Here is a 26,351-nt window from a genome sequence, read left to right on the forward strand (position 1 = left end):
TTTTAACTAGTGGAATTGGATGATACAAATTGTTACACACCTTACTCTTTTCACTTGGTAACATACCTAGGCAGTTCTTCTGTACAGTATGTAGAAATCTACCTCATTCTTCCTATTAGCCTTAGTAGTAGTTTGCTGTGCCATAGCTTAATCAAACAGTACTTCTGGTGTTAGACATTTCGTTTTTCTTGTTCGTTTTCTGTTTTGTTTTGTTGTTATAAGCACGTTTCTTAAATCTTAATTTTTGTTTTCACTTAAAATGAATGTTTTTCAAATTATTGAATGTTAATGTTGTCCATCAGTGTGGTGCTGTAGAATAAGCACTGGATTGCTAACCACAAGGTTAGTAGTACAAACCCACCAGCCACTCCTCAGAAAACATAGAGAAGCTGCTAGGAGTTGGAACCAACTCAATGGCACTTAAAAACAGTGGGTTACGCATTGGGCTGCTAACCACCAGGTCAGCAGTTCTAATCTACCAGCCACTTTTGGGAGAAAGAGGAGGCTTTCTCCTCCCATAAAGATTTATAGCCTCGGGAACCCTGCGTAGTGTCTCTATTTGTTGGAATCAACTCAATGGAATGGCAGTGGGTGGTTATTTATATAAGTCTTGATCGTCATTTTGGTAAATGACTACATTGTTTTCTGATTATTAAAACTTGTTTAGTAGAGAAAATGTGGATGTGTTCAAAAGTATAACAAAGAACGTATATTATCCTACATTACCTGTAACCCCACCATCTAAAAGTAAATACTGTGCAAAGTGTTTTTCCTAGGCTTTTTTTCTTCTTCCATTTCCTATACCTGACATTGCTCCATATATATGTTATACAAAGATTTTGTATATGACATGTTCAAATATGGTATGTAGACTTTTTTATAAAGTTAATTAATATATTATTAGCTTTACAGAATCTCTAAGTTGAGGAATTATTAAATAGCTCTGGACCTATGCTGTAGGATGGAGGCCTGGTATGACGCTGTGGGTTAATGTGCTGGACTGCAAGTCTGTGTGAACCACTAGGTCGGTGGTTCAGACTCCCCAGCTATCCCTTGGAAACCCTGTACAGGGTCACTCTGGGTGGGAACTGACTGGACAGCACTTAACAACAACCATAGGTTGGAAAGCCATGTACCTCGTGAAAATCGTATCTCAGAGCACTCTGCAGACACCTGTGTGCATGCTTACATGCACTCTCACACACATACATGCAGCGCTCAGGAAAACAAAACTGAAAGGTAATAAACAGGTATTAAAAAGACTATTGGTGGATGGTGATGTTTTTATATTCCTTTAAAACATTTTCTAGCATTTTCTAGAATTTCTACAGTGGTAATGAAATAACATGTATGTTGTTAAGTGCCGTCAAGGCAGTTCCTGTATAGTTTCCAAGAAACAGCTGGTTGGTTTGAACTGCTAACCTTGCCGTTAGAAGTCCAGTGCTTATTCTGCAGGATTACAAATACCTGGTGGTGGTGGTTATATGTTGTGGAGTCAGTTTTGATTCATAGCCACTCTGTATAGTGTTTCCAAGGCTGTAAAACTATAAGGCAGCAGAAAGCCTCATCTTTCTCCCACAGAGCAGTTTGTAGATTTGAACTGCTGATCTTGCAATTAGCAGCCCAACTCATAACCCACTAAGTTACCAGGGCCCCTAAATAAGGTATGTTGTTATTAAGTGCTGTCAAGTCAATTCCAGCTCATAGTGACCCTGAATTGGGTTTCCGAGGAGTGGCTGGTGCATTTGAACCACCACCGTGTGGTTCAAACCAACCTTGTGGTCCAGTGCTTTTATCTTATAGCACCACACCAGGACTCCTAACTATAAACAAGTTTCAAAATCATACACTAGGAACTCACTTCTTTTTATAAATATTGGAGCTGACTTGACAGCACTTAACACCAACAATTTACATTATTTAGTATGTTGTTACATGCCATGGAGTGGATTCTGACCCATGGCAACCCTGTATAGGGTTTCCAAGGAGCAGCTGGTAAGCTTGAACCACCAAACTTGCAGTTCAAACGACTACTGTCTGACACATTAGTCTACAGCGCCACACCAGGACTCTTTACATCAAAAGAGCTCCTAGTGTATGATTTTAAAATGTGTTTAAAGAACATATTCCCATTTCCTTTATGCAGTAGTTCACATTCCATGTTCACTGTAAGTGCAACTTTTATTCCTGTCCTCTAGTCCTAATGATGGTGGTTATGTGCTATGGAATAGGTTACTACTCATAGCAACCCTGTACAGGGTTTCTGAGGCTGTAAATCTTTACGGGAGTAGAAAGCCTCATCTGTCTCCCGCGGAACCAATGGTAGTTTAGAACTGCTGACCTTAAGGTTCGCAGCCTGATTCGTAACTACTACGCTACCAGAGCTGGTGTGGAGTCCTGGTGTGGCGCTGTGGGTTAATGCACCAGACTACAAAGCCGTTTGAACTGCAAGGTCGGTGGTTCAAGCTCACCAGCTGCTCCTCGGAAACCCTATCCAGGGTCGCTATGGGTCAGAACCAACTTGATGGCACTTAACAACAATAACAGTCCTAATGAGGTTGGCCCAGGATCTGGCAGTGTTTTGTTCTGCTGTGCATAGGGTCACTGTGAGTTGGTACCGACTCGATGGCACCTAACAACAACAAAAGTCCTAATGTCAGGGAAAATGTTCATAGGGGCATTTCAGCGGTGTTAGAAATTCCTATAAGTTGTTTCTTCAGCTGAAATTTCTAAAGTACAGAATTGTCGCCTAGATTTTCCATTTATTATTGAGTGAACCTAATAGGACCATTTTAAAAATGATAATTTTGGATTTGCCTCATGGATGCCTGTTATAGGACCTGTTTATGAATTTTAAAAATTCAAATTCTGCCCTTAATCCTCTCTGAGCTGGGGGATGTCTGAAGGCATTGTGGAACCAGGGCTCACAACAGTCTGGGAGCACGGAAAATGTCATGGTCACCATTTATAATTTCCTTTGGGAAGGGTTTTTGAGATGATGGATGTTTCAAAGGAAGGGGAGTTAGATAATGTGGATAAGATCAGTTATCAACTCCTCAGCCATTTGCTGCAGACTTGGCATCATCCAGTGCTCTCCAAAGGTAAGAAAGCGACTATACTAAAGTTATTTCTGTATAAAATGGATTATCGAGACAGTGTATACTACTATATGGAATTGCTCTTTTTTAATGGTGCCTTACTAGAGTGCAGTGGTGGCTCCATACGATAAGCACTGGGCTGCGAACCAGAAGGTCTGCAGTTCAAACCTACCAACAGCTCTGGGAGAAAGATGAAGCTTTCTGCTCCCTTAAATATGTATAGTCTCGGAAACCCTGTACAGGGTTGCTATGAGTCAGAAGACTCGACCGCACCTAACAACAATCCAGGATGGGTTTTGTAAAAGTTTGATGTGTACCTTGGAATCTGACTGTAGTTTGCCATGATTCAAGTAAGATGACTTGTACTTCAGAACCAAAGTAATTACTTTGAGAGACTGTATACGGAACCACTGGACAGCACTTAACAACAACAAAGTGGCAGTTAGACTTACCTGATGGCGATTAATTCAGTCTTCAAGGCCATCTAATCACCTCCTGACTTGCAGCTAGAGAATAAGAGGTACAGAGAAATTATGTTGCCCAAAGGCACAGCAGAAGTTTTTTCTCTGATACCTAAATCTAGGTATTCGTTGTTGCTAAGTGCCTTCAAGTCAGTTACAACTCAAAGTGACCCTGTATAAGACTTCCAAGGAGCATGCTCACCGGTGGATTTGAAATGCCAGCCTGTGGTTTGCAATCCAGTGCTGATCCCACAGCGCTCTACCAGGAGTTGGCATTTAAAGAATATAAAATGAGGTGACAAATTAGCGGAGTTATTACTTCCTTTGGAACAATCATTAATTTCTTTGGGTATTGTTTTCCTTTTGCTAATATACAGATCTTTTAAAATAAGTTACTATATAGTGACTATGGAGCCCTGGTGTGGCACTGTAGGTTAAGTACCAGACTGCTAACAAAAGGTCAGTGGTTCAAACTCATCAACTAGGTGCTCCTGAGAAACCCCATACAGGATCACTATGAGTTGGAACTGACTTAATGGCACTTAACACGTAATGACTATAATAAATACAAATTACTCTATTTCCTTTTGGACAACACAGTGAGTCCATATGATAAGCACTGGACTTCGAACCACAAGGTCCAAGGTTATAGCCCACCAGCCGCTCCAAAGGAGAGGGATGAGGCTTTCTGCTACTGAGAAGATTTAAAGTCTCGGAAACCCAATACAGGATCTCTATGAATCGGAACCTACTTCACAGCACTTAACAACAGCAAATATTTCCTTTTAGTTGTCATTAAAAAATTTTATTTCAAATTTCTTTATGTTTTAACAAATGATATGAGTCAAGAGAGCATGCTCTATAGGTTATTTTGATACAACATGTGAAGAGAATGTTTTGGCAGGTGAGGATTGAACTCTGGTTTTCTGCAAAATTATTTGCCTGTAAGTCCCAAGTACGGAAACATGGCCATTTGCAGACATTGAAGTGTACTTCCCCTTCCCTCCACGCCCCAAATGCTACTGATGACCATGAAGCATTAGGGTTGATTTTTACTACGTCACATTCTCCAGTCTTTTCCCTATCTCTTGATTACCTAACCCTATGTATATACTGAGCAAATAATACGAGAAGCTGGGTTCTATGAAGAAAAACATGGCATCAGGATTGGAGGAAGACTCATTAACAACCTGCGATATGCAGATGATACCTTGCTTGCTGAAAGTGAAGAGGACTTGAAACATATACTTATGAAGATCACAGAGCACAGCCTTTGGGATGGATTACATCTCAATGTAAAGAAAACAAAAATCCTCACCACTGGACCAATAAACAACATTTTTATCAATGGAGAAAAGATTGAAGTTGTCAAGGACTTCATTCTTATTGGATCAATTATCAACACTCGCGGAAGCAGCAGTCGAGATCAGTTGATGTATTGCATTGGGCAAATCTGCTGCACAGGAACTTTTTAAAGTATTGAAGAGCAGAGATGTCAGCTTGAGGACTAGGGTGCGCCTGACCCAGGCCATGGTGTTTTCAGTAGCCTCATATGGATGCGAAAGCTGGACAGTGAATAAGGAAGATCGTAGAAGAATTGATGCCTTTGAGTTGTGGTGTTGGAGGAGAATACTGAAAGTGCCATGAACTGCCAAAAGAACCAATAGATCTGTTTTGGAAGAAGTGCAGCCAGAGTGCTCCTTGGAGGCCAGGATGGCTAAGCTTCGTCTCTCCTACTTTGGACATATTGTCCGGAGGAAACAGTCGCTGGAGAAGGATGTCATGCTGGGTAAGATGGAGGATCAGAGAAAAAGAGGAAGACCCCTAACTAGATGGATTGGCCAGGTGGCATCATTGATGGACTCAAGTGTGGCAGCGGTAGTGAGGTTGGCCCAGGATCGAACATTGTTTCGTTCTGCTGTGCATGGGGTCGCTATGAGTCGGTTCCGACTCGATGGCACCTGACAACAACAACAATGTATAAACACACACATACACATTTATAGAGAACATGAAGTAGTTCATGGCTTTATGTGTATAGTTGCAGTGAGTCATCGTTTAGTTACTTGAATATGCTTTTAAATTTTTATTTAGTTTCTCTAGTGTTTTTAAAAACAGGTGGGGATTTTAACACTAAATTTAGAGATAATGGTCTGAACAGAAAATCATTCAGAAGGATATACCTACAATTTAGGTGTGGAGAAGAAATGTAGGTAGAGTACAGTAATAAAAAGAGGAGACACATTCCACTGAATCCGTTTTATGGAAAAATTTTTATGCTTAGAAAAATCAAGCAAGATAATTCACATACCATCCAGAATCCTGAAAACATGTATCTTTGTACCTCACCTTATAAAATGTCTAGTCTGATGATCACCTGTGTTTCTTGTCTTTGTTACTTAAAGATAGCACAGCTGTGTACCTCAGCCTGGAAGTCTATAATAGAGCAGTGCAGTTGGGAACATGCCTTCCCTCCACTACCCAAGCCTTAGACAACCAAGACATCAAAACAGAGCGTAAAGAAAGGGTTTGGGGTCCTCAAATATTCTCTAACTCCTTGTAGTCCAGTTCTAAGAAATTAATTATGGTTCTCCTTAAGCACCAATGTTCCCCCTTGTAAACTTCCGGATTTCTTGTTATATTATGAGTTCTTCTACAACAAAATTTAATGGTCCCGTTGAGGAAAAAAAAAGAGAGAGAGTGAGAATTAGTTAGAACTGGCTGGACGGCACTTGACATGACAACAACAAGAGAATTTGTAGTTGTTGTTAAGTGCCATCAAATCCGTTTTCGACTCATAGCAACTGTGTATAGAGTTTCCAGGAAGTGGCTGGTGAGTGTGAACCACCCCCGATCTTGTTATTATCAGTCCAATCCTTATCATACAGTGTTAAATACCAAAATTTTTTTTTTTTTCTGCTGTTGATGGCATTTATGTTGTTTTCAGTTTTTACTATTACAAATAGTGCTGCTATGACCATTATAAACATTTGTCTTTTGGTGAATATGTGTAAAAAACCAAACCAACTGCCATCTAGGTAACTATAACTCAAAGCAACGCTATACACTAAAGTAGAACTCTCCTCCAAGGGTTTCAAAGCTATAAACCTGTAAGGAAACAGACTGCTGCGTCTTTATACTATGGATCAGAGCAACTGATAGATTTGAACCAAACCTTTCAGGGTGCTTTAACCACGGCACCACCAGGGCTTCTGTGAATATGTGTGTGCTTTTTTTTTTTTTTTTTTAACATATAATTAGGAATCTTTGGTCAAAGGGCATGCATATCTTTTGTGTTGTTGTTAAGTGCCATCGAGTTGCTTCCGACCCATAGTGATCCTGAACAGGGTTTCTGAGGCTGTAAATCTTTACGGGAACAGAAAGCCTCATCTGTCTCCCATGGAGCAGCTGGTAGTTTTGAACTGGTGACTTTGCAGTTTGCAGCCTAATTCGTAACCACTACGCAACCAGAGCTCCTTATCTTTAATACTAAGAGATAATTACTAAATAGTTTACTAGTTTTCATTTCCACCAGAAGAAATTGATACTTCTGATTACGGTTTTATTTTGGCCATTATAATAGGTATATTACATTATGGTTTCAATTTATGTGTCCCTGATGATTTTTGAAGTTAAGCACTATTTGTATCTGTTGGCCACTTCACTATCCTCTTTTGCTTAAGTATCTTCTAAAGTCTTTCCCCCATTTCTCTATTGGATTCTTTTCTAAAAAACTTTTTATTGTGAATTGAGTGAAAGTTTACAGGGCATATCATCAGTTTTATATTCAACAAATCATACACCTTGTTTCATTTGTTTGTTGTTGTGAAGTGCCGTCAAGTCAGTCCCAACCCATAACGACCCTGAGCTTGAACCACCAACCTTGCAGTTCAAACGGCTTTGCACTCTGGCGCATTAACCCACAGCGCCACACCAGGACTTGTTTCATTACACTGATTATAATCCCTTCCATGTACCACCAGATAACAGTATTTCTCTCTATTCATTTTAGCTTTTTTTTTTTTTTTTAAACACTCAGGCATGTAACATATATAATAATTTATGCCACCAAAAGGCACATTCTGCAAGTCTGCCTCCCAGCTTTCAGTCCCTCTCTTCCCATGAATCTAGAGTCCTCAGCTGCTTCCTCTCTCCATGTCCCCATCTCTGTCTCCCTCTCTGGTCTCGTTGCTTCTCTGGTATTAGATTATTTTTTTAAAAAAGAACTTTATTAAAATGTGATTTTAAAAAACTTTTTTATTGTTAAATAAACAAAAAAGATTCACAAAGCAGATCATCAGTTTTACATTCAACAAACCACACACTTTGATTCACTACATGGTTGCAATCCCCTCCAGGTACCAACAGTTAACAGCATTTACCTTTGTTCACTTCAACTATTGAACTCCTCCCTGTGTCTTCTACTACCTTCATCTTTTCTGTGCCAACCTCCTCCGTCTTGTATATTGCCTGCCTTATCACCCATGTTAACATGTGTCTGCCCTCTAGCCCATGGATAATTTTCCCTCTGTGTACTCCTATAACCATCATAGATTGTTTATTAAGAAAACCTTTTTAAAAATTTTTACAACGTTGGTCTCAGACAATGTCCTTTTGTGATAGTGCCTCTTTATGGTATAACTTTTAGGCTTTCTTCAGAATTTTTCATTCTTTTTTCTAATTCTAGCATAATGTATTAAGAGAGTTATCTTCAAGCTCGATAATTCAGGCTTCCATTGCTTCACATCTACTCCTTTGCCCTTTCAGTGTTAATTGTCCATTTCTGAGCTCTTAGTATTAATCTTGTGGATTTCTAATGCAGGTTTTGTATTGTTTCAGAATTTGCATTTATTTTATCTGTTTGTTCTTACAGTGTTTTCCTGAATTCTTTTATAGTTTTTAATTGCATTGTCCTTGCTCTCCTTGATCTTTGTATCAGTTCTTGGAAGGGACCAAATTACCATTCTGTTTAATTCTCTTTCCGTTAGTTCTATTCCTTTTTCTTCCTCAGAAACATCTCTGGCTCTGCATCTTGGTCATTTGTTTGAGCCATTCTCTCTTGTTTCTTCCAGTGAGCTAAAATTAATTGTTGTCTCCCAGACATTGTAAGGTTGTCCTAGCGTAGTGGTTACGAATCAGGCTGCGAACCTCACGGTCAGCAGTTTGAAACTACCAGCTGTTCCACGGGAGAAAGATGAGGCTGTCTGCTCCTGTAAACATTTACAGCATTGGAAACACTGTACAGGGTTGCTGTGAGTCGGAAAGGACTCCACGGCGCATCATCACCACCACCTATATGTAAAAACAAATAGTGCTGTTGTTGGACCCTGAGGGGAGAAATCTCTAGGAGGCTCCTGCAATTTCCGGGAGCTCACAGAGTGGTTTTGGAAGGGATGTGACAGCAGAGTTCCTGGCCCTAGATGGAGTTCCTATTGGTTTCAGTGTTGTGTATGTTCAGAGCAGTCAACCCAGAAATAGTTCATGGGAGCCTTTGATGAAGCTGGTTTCAGTGTCTGTTAGGACCACAGAGAAATTGGGTGCAGGTCTTATGGCTCTGCAGGTTTTGTAGGTTTGTAGCTGAGCACACCAGAATCCTGGCACCAAGATGACACACCTAACTATGAATGCCAGGCCTCTGTCCACTGTCAGATCTGCTCACAAGATGGTTGAGCCGTGTCTGGTCAGCCTTTCACCCTCTCTCATCATCCTTGCTGAGTTTATCCTCTCTGCAAGTTCTCCATTCACCTCTCTAAGCTTTCTTCTAAAGTCTAGGGTGCCAGAAATCTCATCTGTATGTGCTTTGTTTTGTCTCTAGTATCTTTGTGTCATGCTTTAGGATACGCACTTGATCGTAAAGTCGGTTTGAATTACAAGGTTGCAGGGAAAGGTTAGGAAAAAGGCTTAAGATTTGTAGGGCTCCTATTATATACCAAGGGAGTCCTGGTGTGGCGCTGTGGGTGTCAGACTGCAAAGTCATTTAAACTGCAAGGTCAGTGGTTCAAGCTCACCAGCTGCTCCTTGGAAACCCTTTACAGGGTCACTGTGGGTCCGAATTGACTCGATGGCACTTAACAACATATGCCAGTGACTTAACCTACGTACTTCATAAACTTAAAGTTCTTTGAATTTTTTACAACCTTCTTGTAAATCAGTGGCATTATTCCTTATTTGCAGATTAAAAGTCTAAGACCCATAAAGGTAAATAAACTTTTCCACGCTCACACAGCTAATAAATCTAAGCAAAACTATGACTCAAAACCAAGTCAGTCTAACTCCAAAGCTCCATTATCTTTCCACTTTCTCATTTTAACCTATTCATTTTAAATTGCTATATTTTGCCCAGTGTTGTTAAGTGCCATCGAGTCAGTTCCAACTCATAGCAACCCTGTATAGGGTTTTCAAGGAGCAGCTGATGAGTTTGAACCACTGACCTTGTAGTACAGTGCTTTATCCCACAGCACCACACCAGGACTCCATTTAATTCAATACTAAGTATTAAATGGCTTATGGAGCTATGATTGATATATATGATATATATGTATGAGGGGGCTTCAAAAAGTTTATGGAAAAATTCCGTTATCTTTCAATTGCATTTCTCTCTTATATACACACACACACAATTCCTTTTTTTTTTTTTTTTTTTTTATAATAATGTTTGAAGGAAACAAGATGAATCACCAATAGAGAGATCTCATAGGGAAAAAGGTATTGAAGTGGTAATCTGATGCCTGAGAGATTAGGTGCTTCACAGATTCTTGTCAGCGGATAATATTTCACGAGAAACCTGTGTGGATGTTTAATATGTGTGTTAGAGATCTTATTTGCTTTTTGTTACAAGGTCAAAGAGAGCATTTTTAGGACTCCCTCTACTGGTATCGTAGTAGTAATGAAGACACCTAGTTGCGTAATTTGTGCTGTTAATTGTTATATTGTAATCACCAGCCTTTAGATTGGTGATGGTAGTGGTGTGCTGTGGAGACAGTTCTGACTCATAGAAACCCTGTATAGGATTTCCAAGGCTGTGAATCTTAACGGGAGTAGAAAGCTTCATCTGTCTTCCGCAGAACAGCTGGTAGTTTCGAACTGCTGACCTTGAGGTTAGCATTCTGACTCATAACCACTATGCTGCCAGAGCTCCTGTAGATTAGCAGTGTGTAACCACTCTGCCAGAAGGGCTTCCTAAATAAAGTAATTTCAAGGGTCATTAGAAACAGAAAGGAGATCAATGTGTCTAGCAAATCAAAATGGAAAAATAGAACTAGGGAGACAGTTGTTTACATGTATTTATGTATTTATTTTAGAATTTAAATTAAGCTGCTCTTTCTTTGAGTTATGAGGAGGATGCTTGTAATGGTATTAGAAACTTTCCATTTCAGACGAATAGTGGTAAAACTTTATAGTTGCAGGATATCACGATAAGAATCAAGTCTGTGGGGTCAGCTTTGTAATTTGGTGATGAGATTACAAAAGTCCTGACTTTTGTCCTTTAAAACATTGGCCTCAGTGGAGAGGTCTGGAATTTATCATTGAACTAATTAGGCTCTAAATAAAGTGCTGTTGTTGTTAGGTTCCGTCAGGTTGGTTCCGACTCAGTGTGGAGCGACCCTGTGCACAACAGAATGAAACACTGCTCAGTCCTGGGCCAGCCTCACAATTGTTGCCATGCTTGAGTCCATGGATGTTGTCATATTGCCAGTCCATCTTGTTGGGGGTCTTCCTCTTTTTCTCTGACCCTCCACCTTACCAAACACGATATCCTTCTCCAGCGACTGGTCCCTCCTGACAATATGTCCGAAGTATGAAAGACAAAGTTTAGCCATCCTGGCCTCCAAGGAGCACTATGGCTGCACTTCCAAAACAGATCTATTGGTTCTTTTGGCAGTCCATGGCATTTTTAGTATTCTCTTCCAACACCATAACTCAAATGCATCAGTTATACGGTCTTCCTTATTCACTGACCAGTTTCGCATGCATATGAGGTTATTGAAAATACCATGGCTTGGGTCAGGCGCACCTTAGTCCTCAAGCTGACAGCTTTAAATACTTTAAAAAGGTCTTGTGCAGCAGATTTGCCTAATGCAATATGTTATTTGGTTTCTTGACTGCTGCTTCCTTGAGTGTTGATAGTTGATCCAAGAAGAATGAAGTCCTTGACAACTTCAATCTTACCTCTGTTGATCAGAATGTTGCTTATTGGTCCAGTTAAGTGGTCAGTTAGAAATATTCCAATTCAGAGAATCAGATGATTACATGTTGTCCCTAGGTAATGAGAAACTCCACTCTGTATGGCGGAGAGGGGAGGCTCCTAGGGTTCTGTGCTGATGCTCCTCTTTCCTTTTACATCTAATTGATAGGCACTCCTTGTACAGGCATTTCACACTGAATCGATCATGCCTTTTTTGTCTGCTAGCTCTCACATTTCTTCTCATTATAGCTCCACACCGCCACCACTTACTTTTCTGAGTAGGCATTTGAGGATAAAGCTATTTTGGGCTCTGGACATTTTGTTTGATAATATATGGACTCACTCTGTCACCCATTTAAGAAAACTGAATGTAAAGAAACTAAACAAAATATGCACTGGTTATTTTTGTTAGTTCTAACACCTTTAAATAACAAATCCCTTTGATTTTAATTAACTTGTGTAATTTACCAAAAAAAAAAGTTTGGTCCCAGATTTGTAGGAAACCTACAAAGTGTAATTAAACCATGTAAGTAAGTTAAACATTGAACCATTTTTGTAATGGATAAATGGATAACTCTCTTACTGTGACAAATGAAGAAAATGAGGTTTTATTTCTTGAAAAGGCAATGATTGTATAATTTGGCTTTAAATAACTTAAAGGTAACGGTCTAATAAGTGATGAATGCTTCTGATGGAGATTGTCTAACATTAGAAGGAAGTATGATATAGCACTGTAGGATAAGCACTGGACTGTGATCCACAAGGTCGGCAGTTCAAACCCACCAGGCACTCTTGGGAACCCTGTACAGGGTAGCTATGACTAGGAACCAACTGAACAGCACTTAACAACAATAATTCTGGGGACCACTGGGTTCACTTATAAACTTTAATTTGTTACCATATAAATAGCTACAGCTTTATGTAGAATGAGTATGTCTATTTGCATAACTTTAGTATTGACTATTAGAACTGTTTGAACAATTATAAAAAATCAACCTATAAAAACAATGCAAACGTTTCATCTCTGTAGGATGGTTTTGATAGTACTTAACAGCATCAAACAGAATAAAAATACTTGTAAACATTAAAAAAATATTTTGGAAAAGGAAATGCAAGTTGATTGTATTGGCTTTTTGTTATTTTGTGATGTTCCTACTATTACTATTTCTAACTACTAATGTTTTATTACTGTAAATTTGGAAAATTAATAGTTTATTTTAATTTTTTTGTTTGGTGATGGTGTTGGTTTGTGTGCCATCAAGTCAGTCCCAACTCCATAGCAACCCTATATAAGGTTTCCAAGACTGCAATCTTTGCAGAAGCTGGTGGGAGATACACAAAACCCAAATACCCAACTCACTGCCATAAAATTGATTCTGAATCATAGTAACTATATACAGGGTTCCCAAGACTAAATCTCCTTTACAGTGACAGACAGCCTTATCTTTCTCCCACAGCACAGCTGGTGGCTTTGAACCACTGACCTTGCAGTTAGCAGCCCAATGCTTAATTCACAGCACCACTAGGACTCCTTGGGAGATGCACAATGGAATTCAAGAAGTTAGTGAAAAATTCCAATATCTTTTCATTCCATTTTCCATTGTACTTTTGAGTTATTGCTGCCACTAGCTAGCTATGGTACCAGAGACATGTCACAGACTGGTTTATCCACCTGTACAATGAAATAATTGCACAAAATCAGTGACTATCAAATCTTATTGAATAATGCAGAAAGCATCAAAAGAAGATGGAAAGAATACACAGTCACTATACCAAAAGGAAATGGTTAATGTTCAACCGTTTCAAGAGGTAGCATACGATCAAGAGTCAATAATACTGAAGGAAGAAGTCCAAAGTGCATTGAAGGAATTGGTAAAGAACAAGGCAGCAGGAATTGATAGAATACAAATTAAAATCTTTCAAGAAAGTGAGACGGCACTGGAGGAACTCACTCATCTGTGCCAAGAAATTTGGAAGACAACTATCTGGCCAACTGATTGGAAGAGAACTGTACTTGTGCCCACTCCAAAGAGAGGTGACCCAGTGGAATACAGAAATCATCGGACAATATCTTTGATATCCCATGTGAGTAAAGTTTATTAAAGGTGTAATACAGAAATAGCTGCAAGAATACATTGATAGAGAACTTCCAGAGATTCATGCCAGATTCAGAAGAGAATGTGGAACAAGAGATAGCATTGCTGATGTCCCATGGATCTTGGCTGAAAGCAAAGAATACCAGAAAGATGTTTACATGAGCTTTATTGACTATGCAAAGGCTTGTGTGGATTGTGTGGATCATGACAAGCTATGGACAACATTGTGAAGTATGAGTATTCCGGAACACTTAATTGTGCTCATGAGGAATCTGTACGTGGACCAAGAGCAGTTGTTCAAACAGAGCATGGGTACATTGAATGGTTTAAAATTAAGAAAGGTATGCATACATTTCACCATACATTCAACCTGTGGCAGTCTGACAGGGCAAATAATCTGAGAAGCTGGGTTCTATGAAGAAAAATGTGGCATCAGGATTGAAGGAAGACTCATTAACAACCTGAGATATGCATATGATACAACCTTGTTTACTTAAAGTGAAGAGGGCTTAAAATACTTACTGATAAAGATCAAAGATTACAGCCTTTGGTATGGATTGCATCTCAATGTAAAGAAAACAAAAATCCTCACCACTGGACCAATAACGAACATTCTTACCAATGGAGAAAAGATTGAAGTTGTCAAGGACTTCATTCTTCTTGAATCAACCATCAACACTCATGGAAGCAGCAGTCAAGAATTCAAATGAGATACTGCTTTACGCAATCTGCTGCACAAGACCTTTTTAAAGTGTTGAGAGCAAAGATGTCAGCTTGAGGCCAAAGGTACACCTGACCCAAGCCATGGTATTTTCAGTAACCTCATACACATGCGAAAGCTGGACAGTGAATAAGGAAGACCATAGAAGAATTGATGTATTTGAGTTATGGTGTTGGAGAAGAATATTCAAAGTGCCATGGGCTGCCAAAAGAACAAACAAGATCTTTGTTGGAAGAAGTGCAGCCAGAGTGATCCTTGGAGGCCAGGATGGCCAAACTTCGTCTCTCATACTTCAGATACATTGTCAGGAGGGACCAGTCGCTGGAGAAGGATCATGTTTGGTAAAGTGAAGGGTCAGAGAAAAAGAGGAAGACCCCCAGTGAGATGGATTGGCAATATGGCAGCATCAGTGTGGCGACAATTGTGAGGTTGGCCCAGGACCGGGCAGTGTTTCATTCTGTTGTGCATAGGGTCACTATGCGTTGATACTGACTCAATGGCACCTAACAACAACAACAATTTTCATGTGGTGTGGCACTGTAGGTTAATGTGCTGGGCTGCAAAGTCAGTTTGAACCACAAGGTTGGTGGTTCAAGCACACCAGCCACTCCTTGGAAACCCTATATACCGTCACTATGAGTCGGTACCAACTCTATCACACCTAACAACAACATCAAATCTATGGGTCATAAATAAATCGTTTGAGATTTAGCAAAAACTGCTCATTTATTTTAAAATGCTACATACAATTTCAGGACTCTTCCTGAAGCCATCCATTAACCCAGGATTAGAGGATTTCTGAGGCAATTCTAATTTTCAAAATCTGTAATTCTCTACTGCTGTCCTATACCATCCTGTTGTGCTGTTGTTAATTGCCATCAAGTAGCTACACTAAATTATCCTCATTTTTCAAACTCCTGTGTTTTTATTCATATTATTTCTTTGGCTTTCAAATGTCCTTCCTTATCCCCTTTCCATCTTCACCTTTGAAAGTTATTTTTGAAAGTCCAATTCAGTGTCACTTTAATCACAATTAATCTTCTTAGAACTTAGTACAGTGATTAGAGGTCTGAGTGTTCTTTGTGGCTCTTTCCTCTTCTGTTTCCCCCATCAGACTGCCTTTCTTGGGGTCAGTGTTCCTATGTTAGTTTTGTAACTGAATTGTACCAGGCCAAGTGTAGTAATGGAAGAAATGCTCAGTAAATTAATTTGCATTTGTCACTTGTTTGTAATGGTTTACTGTGTGCTAGCCCTGGTGTGGTGCTGTTGGCTAATACGTCTGACTACAAAGTCCTTTGAACTGCAATATCAGTGGTTCAAGCTCACCAGCTGCTCCTTGGACCGCTATGGGTCGGAATCGACTCGATGGCATTTAACAACAACAACATCCCTAGTTATACACTTGGCTGCTTGGTCAGCGGTTTGAACCCATCAGTCACTGCATGGCAGAAAGATGTGGCAGTTTGCTTTTGCAAAGAGTTACAAACTCGGAAGCCCAATGGGATAGATCTGCTCTGTCCTATCAGGTGGCTATGAATCATAATTGACTTGATAGCAATGGGAGTTTTGGTATGTCATGGGCTAAATGCTGAGGAATGCCTCCCCCCCCCCAAAAAAAAAAAGTGAAAAGTGGTGTGAAATAGAACCATGAGGAGGAAACTTTGTGGGAGAAATGGACTGGAAAAATGAGTAGAGTAGGGAGCAGGGAGGGGATTATCTAGAAGAGACGAAAATAAGAGAACAGTCTGTCACTATATTTCCTTACCCATGCAGTGTATCTATTTTTACTGAGAAGAAATAGCTATTTAAGTTTAGCATACAGTTTTTAGTTAAGCTTTCATTTTTAATGCTTGGCATTGTTTTTTACAGGTGCAAGAAAATTCTCCAGGACACAGAGCTGGACTGGAGCCATTCTTTGATTTTATTGTTTCTATTAATGGTTCAAGATTAGTAAGTTCAACTGTTTTAAAGTTTTACCTATCATATTTTATAAACTTTTGGAAGTGGGATTTTTAGATATATCTGGGACTTTTTTATTTTTTTAATGAAGGGGTTTTTTTTTTTTGAAAATGTGCTTTTGAATGTCTCAAGGAAGTTACCCAGTGAAAATGCAAGTTGCAAAACATGACATTAGAATATAATCTTGTGTTCTTAACAAATTAGTACATCAAATCTGATATACTATACCTTAGACTCTAGAGAACATCTTAGAAGGTAGAATCATGGGGATTTTTTACTTTATATGTCAAATATTTAACTGTAGTAAGTAGAAAGAAATAACATCAAAATGTTTGTTTTTTAAAATGAGAGCATTTTGTAGGTTGTTGATAGATTAGTAAAAACTTATTCATAAATAACATTGTTTTTCTTAAATCTAAGTTCCATGATATATACAAATAATTTTACTGTTTGTGTTGCACATGCTCCAAAAGTGTAGAATTAGAACAACTTTTTTAAAATTGCTTTAGTTTACCCGTAGTACAGTCCCAAAAGACAGAAATTATATAATCTCAGCAAAGAAAATTCTTAGGATAATAGTTCCAACTTGGTTGATTTATTTTTCAAACCAGTCTAAACATTTTATTTCTTATAAGTATTTCCCACATAATGGCCTTTATTCATTTATTCAATGAAATATTCAACATACTTGTTAGCATTTATGTCTTTCCAATTCCTAGTAACATAATAAAATATATATTTAGAAATGGAGTCCAAAATCAAACTTAAATTCATCAAATGTTTTAGATTTAAAAAAACCAAAGTCACATTAATAATGTGACTTCTTAATGAAATATTTTGTTTCTAAGCCCTAGAATACCAATATCGATATTATTCCAATTTATGTGCCAACCACTAAAGCCAGAGATGAAGAAATTGAAGAATTTTACCAATTTCTTTAGTCTGAAATTGAAAAAACATACAATTAGGATGTATTGATAATCACCTGTCATTGAATTGTGAAAGATGGAAACAAAGAGGATCAGTAGTTAGAAAATATGACCTTGATGATAGAAATGATGCTGGAGATCACATAATAGAATTTTGTAAAACCAATGACTTATTCATTGCAAATATCTTTTTTAAACAACTTAAAAGTCAACTATACAAATGGACCTGGCCAAATGGACTACACAGAAATCAAATTGATTACATTTATGAGAAGAGGTGGTGGGAAAGCTCAATGTCATTAGCGTAAACAAGACCAGGGGCTGAGTGGGGAACAGACTATCAATTGCTCGTATGAAAGTTCAAGCTGAAGCTGAAGAAAATTAAAACAAATCCACTAGAGCCAAATAGTGACTTTGAACATATCCCACCTGAATATAAAGACCTAATAGATTTGATGCATTAGGCATTGATGACCAAAGACCAGAAGAGCTGTAGGATGACATCAAGAACATCATATAGGAATAAAGTAAAAGATCATTAAAAAGACCAAAATGGATATCAGAAGAAACTCAGAAACTTGGCTCTCCAGTGTAGAGATGCTAAAGGGAGTAGAAGAAATGAGGAAGTAAAAGAGCTGAAAATGTCAAAGGATAGCTGCAGAAGACAAAGTCAAGTGCTAAAATGAAATGTCCAAAGACCTGGAGTTTGAAAACTAAAAGGAAAAAACATGTTCAGCATTTCTCAAGCTGAAAGAACTAAAGAAAAACTTTCATCCTCAACTTACTGTAGTGTGAAGGATATTATAGACAAAATATTAAATGCAGAAAGCATCAAAAGAAGATGGAAAGAATACAGAGTCCACAAAGTACCACAAAAAAAAAAAAAAAAAAAAGGTCAGTGTTCAGCCATTTCAAGAGGTGGCTTGTGATCAAGAACCAACAGTACTGATGGAAGAAGTCCAAGCTTCAGTGAAGGCATTGGCAACAAACAAAATTCCAGGAATGGATGGAATGCAAATTGAAATCTTTCAACAAACTGATGAAGTACTTGTACTCATTCATCTATGTCAACAAGTTTGGAAGATAGCTACCTGGAGGAAATCCATATTTGTGCCCACTCTAAAGAGAGGTGACCCAACAGTATGGGGAAATCATCGAAACAATATCATGACTATCACATGCAAGTAAAATTTTTTAAATGACCGATAGTAAATTGACAAGGAGCTGTCAGAAATTCAAACCATATTCAGAAAAGGACATGGAATTAGGGAAATCATTGCTGGCATCAGATGGATCTTAGCTGAAGGCAGACAATACCAGAAAGAAATTTGTTGTTTTTGTTAAGTGCCATTGAGTTGGTTCTGACTCATAGCAAGCAACCCTGTACAAGCTTTCCAAGGAGCATCTGGTGGGTTTGAACTGGCACCTTTGTGGTCCACAGTTCAATGTTGATCCTACAGTGCCACTTGTGATTTATTGACTATGCAAAGGCTGTGTGGATCATGACAAGTTATGAATAACGTTGTGGAGAATGGGTATTCCAGAATACTTCATTGTGCTCCTGAGGAACCTGTACGTGTGTACAAAGAGGTAGTCATTTGAACAGACTAAGGGGGTAATGAATTGTTTAAAATCAGGAAAGGTGTGCATAAGAATTGTATCCTTTCACCATATTTATTCAGTCTGTATGCTGAGCAAATAATCTGAGAAACTGGATTATATGAAGAATAATGTGGCATCAGGATTGGAGAAAGATTCATTAACAACCTGCAATATGCAGATGATAAAAAGCTTGCATATTGGAAGCAAAGAGGACTTGCAATACTTACTGAGGAAGATTAGACACTACAGCCTTCAGTATGGATTGCACTTCAATGTAAAGAAAACAAAAATCTTCACCATTGGAGCAATAAATTGCATCATGATAAAGGGACAAAGGATTAAAGGGTCCAAAACTTCATTTTTCTTGGATCTACAGTCAACACTCATGAAAGCAGCAGTCAAGAAATCAAACGACTTATAGCATTAAGCAATTCTACTGCACAAGAGCAAAGATGTCAGTTTGAGGAATAAGGTACACCTTACTCAAGCCCTGGTATTTTCAATAGCCTCATATGCATGTGAAAGTTGAACAATGAATAAGGAAGACCATAGAAGAATTGATGCATTTGAGTTATGGTGTTGAAGAAGACAATTAAAAGTACCGTGAACTGCCAGAAGAACAAACAAATCTGTGTTAGAGTAAGTATATCCAGAGTGCTCCTAAGAAGCCAGGATGGCAAGATTTGTCTCTCATATTTCAGACATGTTATCAGGAGGGACCAATTCTTAGAGAAAGACATCGTGCTTGGTAGAGGGTCAGTAAAAGAGAGATTCCCAGTTAGGTGGTTTGACACAGCGTGACAGCAGCAATAAGCTCAAACATAACAACAGTTGTGAGGATGAAGCGGAAAACAGGCAGTGTTTTGATGTGTTCTGCACAAGGTTCCTATGAGCAGAACCAACTGGACAGCATCTAACAGCAAGCCCTAGACCACTGTTAACCATGTTGAGTTGCAAATTCCATACTCTGGAAAAGCCCATTTAAAGTTGTTGCTAACGTAAGAGCTATTCTCAGTTTCTTGTTATTCTTTTACTTTGAGGAACATCTGGATGCTAATGAAGCCTTTTTTCTTTGATAACTTAAAAACAATTATTTTTCTTCTGACATACTGAATGTTTTATTTTTGTTGATTATTAATGTTATTGGGCCATAGGATACTTAAGGCAAATTGGTTAACATCTAGTAAAGTAAAGTTTGTTTGTTTTTTTTTTTATGTTCACAGAATAAAGACAATGATACTCTTAAGGATCTACTGAAAGCAAATGTTGAAAAACCTGTCAAAATGCTTATCTACAGCAGTAAAACACTGGAGCTGAGAGAGACCTTGGTTACACCAAGTAACATGTGGGGTGGTCAGGGCCTGTTGGGAGTGAGCATTCGTTTCTGCAGCTTTGATGGGGCAAATGAAAACGTTTGGCATGTTTTGGCAAGTATCAACTGAACTGTGTTCATTTTAGTTTAAGAAAGCAATGTATAAATATCTTTTAATGGTGCTTGTCTGAGGTTTTGTAAGATTATAGGGTTTTTTTTAAATTATTAAAGTATTATTTTTAGATTGTGAAAATCAGCATGCATTGCTTTTGAAATAGGAATTACAAAGAAAAAACTCAAGGAAGAGAAGCATTATCTTTTTCAACTCTTCCACAAACGTTTTGACTCCCCCTCATATAAAAAAGAAGCAAATATAATTTGTCCATTATATGGATACGTGTTAAAGCAGATGCCTGTAGAAGTATTTTGAATATTAATTAAATACCCTCTAATTTCTATGAGTGCACATTTTAAATTTACCTTTAATATGATTTGGGTGGTTTTTTAAATCACTATCATTAAGAACTATGATCTATTAAATTTGGAAGGTTATTTTAAATATGAATTTTGAAGCGTGCTTTTCTGTTATCCTAGGAAGTGGAATTGAATTCTCCTGCAGCACTAGCAGGTCTTCGACCTCACAGTGATTATATCATTGGGGCAGATACAGTCATGAATGAGGTAATTACTCTATTACTAACAGTAATACATATAGGACAATTTCTCATTGATGTTTGAGTCCAGAAATATTCTCTGTAGACCTTTCATTTGAAGTTAAAATTTAGATCTTGCTAATAAAGAAAGTCTGTGCCTCAGGGTGTTAAGTAGAGCATCTGGGAGGTGTTTCATTAGGCATAGCTATGAGGAAAAACACACATCAGTGTGGCAACTGTGCAGATTTCTTGAATAGCTTACAGAAATCTCTTATACCCATTTTGGTCATTAATTTCCATTTCTTTTTGCTTTTTCAAGGCAACTAAAGTAGCTTGACTGTGCTATTGCTGCTGTTTAAAATGGAGGAGTTTTCCACTTAGAGAAAGTCCATGTGACAGAGGAGAACTGCCCCAGGGGGTTTTCTGGGCTCCAATCTCTCCAGAAGCAGATTGCCAGGTCTTCTAGAAAACAGCTGAGTGGTTTCAACTACCAACCTTTAGATTAGCAGCTGAGCACTTAACCATTTGTGCCACCTGGGTTCCTTTCAGCTATGTTAGTAACATCCTTTTCCTCATCCAATAGCTAGTGGGAGTATGTTGTTGTCACATAGTGCCATAGAGTCGGTGCCAACTCATATCTACTCTATATAGGGCTTCCGAGGAGGGGCCAGTGGGTTTGAACCACTGACCTTGTGATTAGCAGTCCAGTGCATATCCTACAGTGCCACTCATTGCTAAATCTAAAATGGGAGGGTGAAAAAAAAATGATGCCCTAATAACCAAATATTAACAATGGAGAAAAAGAGTAGAATATGTAGAACTTGGATTTAGAAGACTTTTACTAAGAATATTAGTTTCTTATGGAATTGGACACAGCTCAATTCTTACGGAATTGGGGCACAGTGTCTTGTATATTGTTGTTGCTAAGTGCCATCAAGTGTGTTCTGACTCAGTGGTCCTGTATAGGGTTTCCAAGGAGCGGCTGATGGGTTTGAACTGCCGACTTTGTTGTTAGCAGTTGACTGCCTATCCTACAGCACCACACCAAGACTCTTGTCTTGTACATTGTTGTTGTTAAGTGCCGTCAAGTCGGTTCCGACCCATAGCGACCCTGTACAGGGTTTCCGAGGGTGTAAATCCTTACGGGAGTAGAAAGCCTCATCTTTCTTCCGCAGAGCGGCTGGTAGTTTCGAACCGCTGACCTTAAGGTTCGCAGCCTGATTCGTAACTACTACACTACCAGAGCTCCTTGTACATACTAGGTAGCTAACATATTAAGCTTGTTTGGTGTGTCCATTATAAGAAATTATTTCTATGTCTAAGGCAGAGCCTGTATTTTTTAAAAAGTTTTCCAGGTGATTCTAATAAATAGCCAGATTGGAGACCCATTGCACCAGCAGCTCTAGAGTATAAAAACATAAAAGACTTTTCTCCTATGATGCTTTTGCAGTCTGAAGATCTGTTCAGCCTTATTGAAACACATGAAGCTAAACCATTGAAACTGTATGTGTACAACACAGACACTGATAACTGTCGAGAAGTGATTATCACCCCAAATTCAGCATGGGGTGGAGAAGGCAGGTAAGGTCACTTTTTTAAGGCTAAGTAAGATATGATTACTTAAACTTGTTAGTCAGTTGTGTTGTAAACACTTATTTATTTTGAAAAAAAGTTACTGGTTTATTATAAAAATCCTCTTGTAAAAAGGAAAGAGCTGACCTTGAATATCCAGACAAGAGTTCAGTTTTTAAAAACACACTTCTGAGGAAACGCAGTAGACTATATTTCTTTTCTTTATTGAGCTAACAGCTGTTTTTATTTTATTTGAAGAAATCTAGAGTGTAAGTCATAATCATAAAACCTAAGATTTGGAAGCTTTTTATAAACGAGTTATAAAAGTTCCAGCCCTGGCTTGGGAAAAGGATGATTGTATTGTTGCAAGCCAGGTATAGCCTCTGGTTGACTCAAAAACCTTTACCATGTGCTATGTGAGGTTCTTCGTCTCAGTGTATTTCACTACCCGAATTCTAACTTGTTGCATTTTGAGAAAAGTGAGCTAGAAGTGTCATCTAAGAATCTGGCCTTTCTAGGTAAAACAAGTTATCATCAACTATTCAGGTTTGTTGTTGTTGTTGTTGTTATGTGCCATGGAGTCAGTTCCGACCCATAGCGACCCTGCACAGGGTTTCCGAGGCTATAAATCTTTACGGGAGCAGAAAGCCTCATCTTTCTCCCGTGGAACAGCTGGTAGTTTCAAACTGCTTACCTTGCGGTTTGCAGCCCGATTCATAACCACTACGCTACCAGAGCTCCTTATTCAGATTTGTAAACACACAGAAATATGATCCTTTAGGGTGTTCAACATTGATTAGTTCAGGGGGGCTGCCTCATATAAACTAAATTTGCGAAGAAGCTGTGAACTCATTAGAATGGCCACTTTTCCATTTACAATAGAAAAATGCCCCCTCTCCAGTTAGAATTCTCAGATCAGATTAGTGCCTCAAAAGTACCTGTGAACATGGAATCCAAATGCAAGAAGAGATTGGGAATAATAAAGTCAAAAAGCAAAGAGCATTTCTGCTTCTTTAATTTTATTTAAGTTGATTAAACATTGCTAGAAGTAGCTCTGGTAGCATAGTGGTTGTTATGAGCTGGGCTGCTAAACTCAAGGTCAGCAGTTCAAAACTACCAGCGGTTCCACGGGAGAAAAATGAAGCTTTCTGCTTCCATAAGATTTACGACAGCAGTGGAAACCCTATACAGAGTCACTGTGAGTAGGAATCGATTCCACGGCACACCACCACCAAACTTTGCTACGTTCTTGTCCTTCGGGGCTGTATTTTTAGACTCTGTGTTGATTATACTTTTTCTGTAAAAAACATTTTCATTTTGACAAGATCCAATTCCACTGATTCACCATTGCTTAGATCTACCCCATAGAAGCTATATTTCTGAGTCTGCCCTCTGACCATGCATTTGGCATATACAAGGGAGCTTCAGAAGTTTGTGGGGGAAGTGGAATTGAAAGAGTTTTCCATAAACATTTTGGAGTCCCCCCACCCCCACCCCCATGTATCCTGAATTTTGTTCCTTCCCCGGAGACTGACCACATTTCATTGATTACATCCCAATTTCCTTCGGTTTCATTTTTGGGGTATCTTTCATTGATGGCATATTTTCTTCAGTCTTATTTTTGGCGTATCTTTAAGTTTAGAGAAGGTCTTGCTTTTGCCTTAAGTACCTTCTGCATCACCATTCAGTTATTGTGATGAATAAGCATCTTGTTTCAGCTTACCTCTGAAAGGATAGCCTTGATCAGTATAAATTTATTATTTTCTTCCTCTAAAAGTATCTGAGATTGAGACCACTGAAGGAATTTTATTTTGATGATAGAAGGAAAGCAGGAAAAGTGAGAGAAGGCAGAACAATTACTTTTGTAGTGTGAAGAATCATAATTTAAATCGGGTTTGGATAAGGAAGATGTGAAATTAGCCACTGTCCACTCACCCAACTTTGGTTGTTGGTGGTGGTACCCATGGAGATAGTAGATGCCTTAGCAGAATAAAGGCATAGAAATAGAAGTGCCCAGCCTACTCAGTAAGTAGAGTTCCAGCCTCAGAAACTCTATCCAGGGTAGGGTCACTGTGAGTACGAATCAACTCAGTGATGGGGGGTTGGGGTGGGGCAATGAGACTACTATTTTACAGGAGGTTCTTTGGTTCCAAATGGTAGAAACCAGCTGTTAATTCATCACAGAAATGAGTTTATTGATATGGACTAGCTCATAAAATCAAGGAAACAGGCTTAGGACACCACTGGAGTTTTGGATAGCAAGAGTGAGCTGGCAGTTTCCTCAGTATTCCTCTGAGGTGATGAAGCCATTTTTGGTTTTCTGTGACATCCAAGATTTTCATTTCTGGGCAAGAAAGGTTGATTGACTTGATTGGTCATGAGTTGCTTCCTTGGCGTGAACAGGCTGGACCCCCAGATCGACAGTCCTTCTAGCACTGCACACAATAGGGAATTGATTCCCCAAAAGAAAGATGAAGAAAGGAATATTGGGAGACCAGGTTAAGTGAGAAAGCAATATGATCTTATCTATTAAAAATGTTTTTAGTGGTGATGGAAGAATGAATTAGAAGTGGAGTCTGGATTACACATGGATTTATGTCAGGTTCTATGATTGAAATATGGTGTATATAAATGACATCTTCATACAAAAATACTTTTTCTTTTTTGTCATTCATTCAATAATTATTAAATGTCTGCCATGTGCCAAAGGAGCCCTGATAGCATAATAGATTATAAATTGGGCTGCTAACCACAAGGTCAGGCTTTCTGCTCTCATAAAGATTTACAGCCTTGGAAACCCTATACAGGGTCGCTCTAAGTTGGAATCAACTCCATAGCACACATCCACCACCATGTGCCAGGATCTATTGAGCCAGTAAACAAAACAAGGTCTCTGGTCTCCAGGAACAAGCTTTTTATTGGGAGAGACAGACATAAATAAATATGCATTGTGTCAGATGGTGCAATGAATGACACCAACCATCCCTCCCACAACATTCTCTACTCAGCTGGGGTCAATAATCCATTACAATGGCCACACAGAACCTGACATCATTCTCACAGTTAATGGGGTTTACTAGAGAAGTTAATGGGTTACGATTCAGGGTCAGAAATGTTGAGGGTCCAGCTTTTTCAGCAGAGCTGCTAAAAAATGCCCACAGGACACACCACTCCACCATAAGGCTCAGTCTGAAGACACTCGGCTTTAGCTCCATGGGACAGCAAACCCAGTTCCCCCAGTTAAGTGCCTGGAGGCACCCCACTCTGCAAGCAAGCTTTCTGCCCCAAGTCACTCACCTGTACTTGCTCTGTGGGCTGGAAAGCCCACTGCTCTCTCTCAATCTCTGGCTCTTGGTTCTGCTGCCACTCTTCCGGAGTCACAGCTTTCTGTCCCTGGATCAAGGAGGTTAATGCATAGCGATCTCAGGGTCCAAAGGATGCACTGTGCTCCTGGTTCTTCTTCGATGTTGTGAGATCCCCAATGCTTGCTTCTCAGATGGCTCATCGTGTACATGTTAAGAGTTCTAAGTGTTTACAGTCACAACTCTATTAGCCACTCAAAACTGAATCATATAACCCTATCAGCATCTTCTCCCTCCTTCTGTTACCCAATCTAGCAGAGCAAAAACGTTGTTTGGTGGGAGTTACAAAGACTATAGCTAGAAGAGACATTAAGTAATTCAGTGCACCACAGATAGTTATGAATGCTTGAACAAAAAATAATGAAATTTTGTTCTATTTCAAACATCTCAAAACTGCAAAC

At 38.9% G+C, this 26,351-nt stretch overlaps 1 protein-coding gene across 1 annotated transcript in view; it reads left to right on the forward strand.

Moving 5' to 3' along the window:
- Positions 1-26,351, forward strand: part of GORASP2 (golgi reassembly stacking protein 2, 55kDa) — a 36,641-nt gene that overhangs the window by 3,527 nt on the left and 6,763 nt on the right. The window contains exons 2-5 of the mRNA XM_006866617.1: positions 16,431-16,511; positions 20,275-20,478; positions 20,958-21,044; positions 22,467-22,597. Coding sequence (XP_006866679.1) covers positions 16,431-16,511; positions 20,275-20,478; positions 20,958-21,044; positions 22,467-22,597 — 503 coding nt within the window. The remainder of the gene's footprint in view (positions 1-16,430; positions 16,512-20,274; positions 20,479-20,957; positions 21,045-22,466; positions 22,598-26,351) is intronic.

The sequence above is a fragment of the Chrysochloris asiatica genome, unplaced genomic scaffold (genome assembly GCF_000296735.1).
Source record: "Chrysochloris asiatica unplaced genomic scaffold, ChrAsi1.0 scaffold00094, whole genome shotgun sequence".
In the NCBI taxonomy this organism is placed as follows: Eukaryota; Metazoa; Chordata; class Mammalia; order Afrosoricida; family Chrysochloridae; genus Chrysochloris; species Chrysochloris asiatica.